This window comes from Python bivittatus, unplaced genomic scaffold (assembly GCF_059951505.1).
Source record: "Python bivittatus isolate LINGU-HERP-01145 unplaced genomic scaffold, Pbiv_v1 ctg000430_np1212, whole genome shotgun sequence".
In the NCBI taxonomy this organism is placed as follows: Eukaryota; Metazoa; Chordata; class Lepidosauria; order Squamata; family Pythonidae; genus Python; species Python bivittatus.
The window spans coordinates 6,110,735-6,119,069 of NW_028277071.1; the positions used below are offsets into that span (position 1 = coordinate 6,110,735).

Here is an 8,335-nt window from a genome sequence, read left to right on the forward strand (position 1 = left end):
AACATCCACGTCTTCTAAATTGATTTGAACCTATTTAGACCCATCCAGTTTGACAAATCCATTCAGCGTTCCAAACCTATCTGAACTGATTGGAGTGTCAGATATTCACGCAAGCCTACTTAATGATTATTCTCCCATCATATGTTTAATAATTTTCTCCTCTTATTTTAAAAATAACAATTTGCTACGAAATGGTGGACCTTCTGCCACCCCAGAGCCCTCCAATACCAGTTTATGGTTACAAGATTCATGGTCTTGTGTGTGATGTAAGCCAGGATGTAAGCCAGGTTTTATCATCAAGCCATGGTTCAAATAAACCACAATTTAATATAATGCTTGAGCCCTATATACAAATTAATAATATACTTGGTTGAAAACCTATCAGTCCAAGGAATTGTGCAATACTGACTCTTGAAAATTGAAAATACACAGCAAGGTTGAATTTGTGTATAGAAGTTTCTACTAAAGGTTCTGCTGCTCATTTACCTCCCTCACTATTTGGTATTTTTAGGTGAGCTTAGAAAATGGGATCACTTGTTTATCTAAGTGCCTTCCTGACCAGCTTTCTGCTTTCCAGCTCTTTACTTGGAGGTGAGTTTCTCCTAAGTTCTTCACTGCTAATAGAACAAAATAGCCGAAGCCATACTTCTGGGCTAGGAGACTTTTTCAGTACTAGAGCTACCAGATCTCAGCTGCAAAAATCCACATGATCACTAGGAAGGAGAGTTGTATGCATCTCCTTGAAGCCATCTAGTGGTCATCTCCAGATTTGCATCTCAGATCTGGTACAAGTAGTCCTCCGCTTATGACCACAATTGGGACCAGAACGTCTGTCACTAAGCAATACGATTGTTAAGTGAGTCGCACCTGATTTTATGACCTTTTTGCCATGGTGTTAAGTGAATCACATGGTTGTTAAGTGAATCTGGCTTCTTGCATTAACTTTGCTTGTCAGAAGCCCCCAGGGAAGGTTGCAAATGACAATCACATGGTCCTGGGATGCTGCAACTGTCATAAATACATGCTGGTTGCCAAGCACCTGAATTTTGACCATATGACCGTGGGGCTCTGCAATAGTCGTAAGTGTGAGGACTGGTCGTAAGTCGCTTTTTTCAGTGCTGTTGTAACTTTAAATGGTCATTAAATGAATGGTCATAACTTGAGGACTATTTGTAGTCTTATTTAGCACTAAAACATGGCTTGCTTTCCTGATTTGAACACAATAGTAACTTGTATTGGGATCTCATTGTTTGTAGGAAAAAAATTCTGCAAGGTGTCTATTGTCCATCCCTTCAGTAACAAGAAGGTGGAGATAAATTTACAATGTAAGATTCCTCTGAAAAGCAGCCAGTGATATATTACAGTGTCATGCATACATAGAGATTCAGCAGACTTAAGTAGGGTATGGAAACAATATTATTTTTAGGTAGTTCTGTCCCCTTCATTCCCAGACCTATAATATTGCTCTCTATCTGACACTCTCCATATTGGGGCAAACAAATGAGCCTATGGCAACGTATTACCCAAACTGATTTCAAATGAGAACTGCTCGGTATCCATTATTTCTCTTAAAGTAAATCTTCATTTTGTGGTAATGATTCTCAGTTATACTCTGTGTCCAGATCTGCATGTGTACATCCATGGTAGAATTGGTTTAAATTTTGGCAGGTTTTCCTTACTTGAGTTTGCAAAATATGAAGTAAATACTTCCTAGCTCAGAACCCATGACTAAAATACAACTTCATGCAAGCGTACTTACAAAAGACCATACTTTCTGGGTTCTGTTTTATGCAGTAGTTCCTCTAACTTAAATCTGAATAATTTCAAAACTGTGTCCTCTTCTCAGTATTTAAAGATGAATCGCTGATCTGGTGCATACAACACGCAAAAACCATTATGCGATTTGTTGGACGTCTTCTGGGAACTTAGCCAGTTGTGGTTTATTCAATAATTCATGGTAAAACTAACCATGGCTTGGTGTGATGTGTCTACTCAGTGTTTCAGTAAGGACAGCTTTAAAAAGTGTTCAGGACTGGAAACTTGTATTACCATAAATTGGTGGCTATGAAAACTGCAAGAGATGAAACGATCACTTAGTGGTAGAAGAGGTGTTTTGCATACCAAAAGCTCAGGTTTAAGCCTTAATCTTTTTATTTAGGACCAAGAAAGACTTTTGCAGAAGGCACCAAAGGTCATTTGCCTATTAGTGTAGAGACTGCTAGTCTAGATTGGCCCATGATCAGAATAAATGAGACAGACATATATAGTATGTTGCAAGATCTTTTGTGTTTCTGGTCGAGTAGCAGCTTTTTCCCTTTCCGATCCCACTCTCCATCCTTCCTGTTTATCGGTCTCCCACCTGTACAGTTAGTGCTGACACCTGTGCCAGAGAGTGGCTACAGTACCAGGGCAACTGCTATGGATATTTTGAGACCAAGAAGACATGGGAAGAAGCTGAGGTAAGAGGAAGCTCTGAATATGAGACCTTGCATGTAGTCCATCTCACCTGGGCTAGTCCAGATCATCTTGTCCCTATCTGATGCCTTCTCCTTGTTTCCTTATATGGAAACTAACCAGGCAGACAGTTGGACAATAGTTCCATGAAACTACATTTCCCTCCACATCTGGGAACAGCAACCAGCTGTGAAGATGCAGCACATGGTCAAGGCTCATCACAAACAAAACTTACTAAGGCTGGAGGGCTAGCTCAGTAGAATGGAAACCCTTCCGGAGAAAATTCAGAAAACTTTACCTTCCAGTATCTACTGTCTCAGGCAGTTAATTAGCTATGCCTGATATTAGGTTGGTTCTGCACCAGATATGACTATTCCCAATATATGAAACTTCAGACTGGGAGGTGGGAGACTTTTTTCATCATGTATCAGGACTGGTGGCCCACAGATGAGCCAGAAAGCCAAAAGGGCTGGGCAAACTCAACAGCTCAGTCTGAGGCAGAGTGACATGGTCTTCTGGCTCAGGAGGGATATTGGAATCAAAAACTTCATCATTTCACATAGTCCTGTTGGTCATTTTTTGCCATTTGATCCATCAAAGCAGGCTAATTCACTGGCTAGCCAGATGCAGAAGAAAGGAACAGTATCACTAAAAGCCTTTCCTTCCTTGTGTCATCCAGATTGAATGCCAGAGTTACCACTGTGGGGCCCATCTGGCATCCATTCGCACTCTTGCAGAGACTCTCGTAGTGGCTAATCACATCTTGGCCTACCAGACTAAACCCAGCAATGTGTGGATTGGACTGCATGACATTAGACATGTAAGTAACTAGAAGCCAGCATTAATATGCTCAGCCAATGTCCTCAACAGGAAAGAAGCACTCCTCTGTCTAATGCTTTATACTTTGCATGACATGTGATTAAAAGTATAGTCTCCTTTGAGTTGAGCTTGATTACTCCGTGGAGTCCAATCAATGGAACTTTCTTGATAATAGTATACAAATGTCTTTCAGTGTTTTTTTTTAATTCCCCGTCTAGTCTATAGCTCTTGTTGGCCTCCTGTCCAAGGACTAACCAGGTCTGACAGTGTTGGCCAAGAGATGCCACCTTCTGAGACATGACATGGAATGAGGGATTATGGAAAACTTCAGACTTCCTTCCAGAATCTTCACGATAATTCAGAAGTCCTTGTTGAACTGTTTGTTATGTTTTGGTCTTCTGAGCATTCCTTTCTCTTATTCAATGATGTCTTTTCTCTATGTGTTCTAAGTCCTTCATGCTTTTCTGGCTCATATTCTCTGATCCTTAGGAGCAAACTTTATATATTTCTCTCCTTCTCCAATTGTGGAGTCCTCCAAATGTGTTCTGTCCTGTTTGGAATCAGTTTGCAAATAGTTTTAAAGACAGACACATATTTCTGCATGGAAATGCATGCATAGATGCAGATATTTCTTCTACCAATGCATTTTGCATACATCTTTCTTGATATATTTTAGGGCTATGCATGCTTTGAAAATGTTTCAGAAGAAGTGTTTATTTCTTTGAAACCTCTTCCATGAAACTTCTTTGTTATTCATTAAAGTGATCTGCTATTTTCCAAGCGTCTGTACAACCTGAAAAAAATGCTCCATTAAAACAGTGGGATCTTTTTTTTTTTTCAAGTTCACACTGAATACTCACAGCCCTAGTGTTTTTGCAACTGATTTTTCCAATATAATGTTTTTTAATTTGCATGATGACTTCCCTCTATCCACCCTTGTCTGGAAATGTGACCTTCACTGAAAGATTAAGAAAACTGAAGATGCTGGCATTTAAATGAATGCAAAGTTAACACATTTCTCCCCATCCTTACATTGGGCATGCTGGCTGGGGAGGATGGGAGTTGAAGTACAGACTACATGGAGATCACTAGGCTGGGGAGTAAAGCTCAGAGGAATGCATAATGGCCTAGAGATTCCACCATCCATGATTGTTTTCCTTCACCCTGATTTATCTGTGGATCAGCTTTTCGGGAAAACATGTTTTATGACCTCTTGGAACGCAGAAAGCTCAGTCACATTATGTTTGGCTGATCTGGGCTTTTTCCTGATCCTTTCCCAATCCAAAGCCATTTCACCTTGGGAATTCCATGGAAGCCACCTTGCTATCATTATGACTCTCATCCTCCACTTACAGGCCAACTTCCTTCAGCTTCTTCTCTGTACAGGCTTGCAGCTGCTTGCTGGCTTCTGTACTGGCATCCTGCTTTTCTGCCACTTGAGCTATTTTTGTCTCCAAAGCATTGATGGAAGACTTGTCAGACTTGAGAACACCCTTCATTTCCTGCAGCTGAGTCACCCGTTTCTTGTTTTGATGCTCAAGCTGCTGGCAAGCCTCTTCATTCTTCTCATCATTGTTGTTCTCTGTGTTCAGGTCTGCGTTTATGTATTCTTTGTGTTCTTTAAATAAATATTTCCTGTCCTTCTAATGCATATGCATCATGCCTGGCACTGCATGATGAATCACTCTTGCAATCTGCTTTCTCAGTGAAAACTGTGTATCAAAATACTTGTTCCAATTCTCCTCTTCCATCTCCTCCTATTGCCTACTGTCTTTCTTCTTTGAGACATTAGCAACATCCACCTTCTCATCTATATAGGACTAGCATCCCTGGGTAATTATCTATCCGGTGGAACGGCTGCACAACATTTTCTATCTCATGTCTGCTTTCCTACAAGAGATAAGGCAATCTTCAACTATCTTCAACAAGCAGTCCAGAAGTGTTGGGACTGCAATCTCTGGAAATTCCAATTAGTGTGGATTATATAATCCTTCTACAAATCTTCCCTTGAATATTTTTTTTTTACAATACCTAGGGCCATCTGTGCTTCCAAGTACAACTTCCAAAGGTCTTGGAGTTGAGTCATATAAGTCATCAAACTTTCAATGGGGCTTCAAATGTGGGAACAAAACTCACCCTTCAATTCAGACAATGTATCCACTCTACTCTCTAGGAGTATTTTTGTGTTCTCCCCTCCCTTGGTTCATTTTGATAGCCAAGCCAAGCCAAGCCAAGCCAAGCCAAGCCAAGCCAAGCCAAAAGCCAAGCCAAGCCAAGCCAAGCCAAGCCAAGCCAAGCCAAGCCAAGCCAAGCCAAGCCAAGCCAAGCCAAGCCAAGCCAAGCCAAGCCAAGCCAAGCCAAGCCCTCCCTTTTTGCTGTGTCCTCTAATTGCCAGTTACACTCTCTGCCTCAGGAAGGATTGTGCAAGGAGTTTAAATTCCCCAGATGTTATGCTGCTTCTGCCTAAGGCTGCTCAGAGGAAATAATTGAGCTTGTACACCTGAAAGCTATACTTGAAACTTTGCCATTTCATCAACTAGCCTAGTCAATAGTAGCACTGTGTAAGGCCTCTGGAATGGCTGTCCCTTTCCTTAGACTCCTTGATTCTTATTGTAATGCCAGAGATATGGCATTGACTGAGGAAAGCTAGATTGCCAAGCAGTCTGGAATCTAATTCATAAACATTGGCTTCTCCATGTTGTTCTCATTTTTCCTTATTGTTCTGTTTCTTTGCCTTCTCTTTTCCTTCAGTGGTCTCTTCATAGGCATCTCCCTATTTTTCCCCCTCTGTCCCATGCTTTTCTTGGTTTTCCCAACTTACATTTCAAAGCCCTTGGAGACAGATTTGGAACCAAAGCTTTTTTCAGGTTTGAACTAGTTGCCATTCTTTCTTGCTCTTTTCACTATGCAGAATGGAAAATGGAGGTGGTCAGATGAATCTACCTACAACTACAAGGCATGGATGCTGGGAAAACCCAACTTGGGAATGAAGGAATATTGTGTTGAGTTGGTCCGTCCTGTACGTGGGGCCAATATTCCTAAAGATTCCAATCATCAATTTGAAGAAATACCCAACAGAGATCGAAGAGGTGAAAATTCATGAGATATTGCCAGAAGGGGACTCTCCTGCTCATTATCATTCCCTGCCCTCACATGAACCACCTACTACATGATAGTGCATGAAATAGTACCCATTCTTGGAATAAGTGTGCACCAGTTACAGCAGGAAGACCAACAGGAGAAATCATAGAGAAGCAGATCCGAAGCTCATTTCCCAACATTCAGCATGACTGGGAGCCTATGGTTGGCTTCATGCATCATGCTAAATTATGGTTTGTTTTAATGTGGTTTGTTGAACAGGCCATAGTGGCCTGGTTTACATGATTTAGGTTCAAATGGCCAGGTTAAAAAAACAAAAACAAAACTAAGTTAAGACTTGCAACATGGGAATTCAACTAATAGCTCCTGGGATTAGTTAACCCTGAGCTCCAGGAACTATTGGTTAGGTGCCCCTCACTTCCCAAGTCCAGTTTGCTAGCACAAGCAGCTAAAGTATTTGAAACTAAAAGAAAGGCAATAGAGCACGAGGTTCCACCAAACTGAGACCTACTTCTTTATTCTTTAGGAAGAGAGTGAAACATAATGAACAAGACACATTAGCTGACCTTCAGCTTCCTTGGAGCAAGCTGTTCGCTTGGTTTTCTCCCAGGTCCTGAAATTCCAGCTCAGGCATCTATGACTTTTGCTAAATTGTAAATTGCTAAACAGAAATGACTCATCCCTCTAGGATAGATTATCATTTTATTTATTTTGCTGTAAGCCCATGATGGCCTGGTCTGGAACAGGGCCACCAGATATGGGGAGGAAGAACAGTCACCTTACTTGCATTGGTAGGGGTATTTTTTAATTAAGTGATAGCAATGAACCCCTTTGAAGATTAGGCTTTCCTACTCCATGCATAATGACATTGATTCAGGTCATTGCCAGCTTAAAATCAAGCAACTAAAACAACTATTTGGAACAGGATATTAGCTTGAATGTCCAGCAGAACCTACGAATCTTGAATGAGAACAAGACAGGATATCTTTGCTTCTTATCTGTGTTGTAGTTAGAAACATTTTGAATTATGGGGGTAGAACCCCTTCTTGCTTTTGAGGGAGCTTCTGTCTGTTTTGTGATAATCATGCCATGCTTTGTTGAATCCTAAAGCTGGCTGGCTGTTATTCCATTCTTTAATCACAGCTTGTTCTTCTTCCTCATAGATTTCACAAAATGGAATAACACTGCATGTCACAAATTGAATGCCTACATCTGCAAGCATGAATTGTAGGAAAGAGACCCTGATGCCAAAAGATGTGAATGAATTGGACTTACACATGAATTGAACTTATAGAAGAACATCTGTGCCATCTTCAGTCCAGTTTTATAAGACTGTGCTGAGAGTTATTTACATCTCAGATTCCTTGGGGAAGTTCCCTAACAGTTAAAATAATAAAAATGCCCATTTAACTTAATAATGTTGACATACTCTTTGAACCTTGATCATCCATACATTTTTCCCCACACTTCTTTCAGTGGAGGTGGTATTGGTTAATGAAATAATTAAGGAATACAATACTTTGTATGATATGGATATGAATTTTTGCTCTATCATTTCATTACATATTTTGTTTCCTTCCCATCATGAACAATCCCTGACATGCTATAGTTCAAGGATAGAAACTGAGACTCTACACTATACATTCTACACTCAGAGACTCTTGCTTACTTTCTGTTTTAAGTCAATTCTTAAGATTTGGAGAGAAATTTTACATACACAGAGACACAAATAATGCACATGGTGTGTGTGTGTGTGTGTGTGTGTGTGTGAGAGAGAGAGAGAGAGAGAGAGAGAAGAAAAACGTATTCCACAAAAGCATACATTTATCTTCTACTAGTCAAAACTAGTCTTGCATATACAGTTCATGTCATGGTATAGAATTAGATTATAAACATTCAAGTCACTTTTCTTAACAGTAAGAAAAAGTGAGTAGCTAAACATATTGATTGGTTATACACAGTC

At 40.3% G+C, this 8,335-nt stretch overlaps 1 protein-coding gene across 1 annotated transcript; it reads left to right on the forward strand.

Moving 5' to 3' along the window:
- Positions 1-1,054: 1,054 nt before the first annotated feature.
- LOC103066620 (C-type lectin-like) lies at positions 1,055-7,603 on the forward strand. The gene is made up of 5 exons (XM_007437352.2): positions 1,055-1,079; positions 2,368-2,459; positions 3,134-3,274; positions 6,185-6,296; positions 7,536-7,603. Exons 1-5 carry the CDS (start codon positions 1,055-1,057, stop codon positions 7,601-7,603), a joined length of 438 nt encoding a protein of 145 aa, XP_007437414.2.
- The last annotated feature ends 732 nt before the right edge of the window (positions 7,604-8,335 follow it).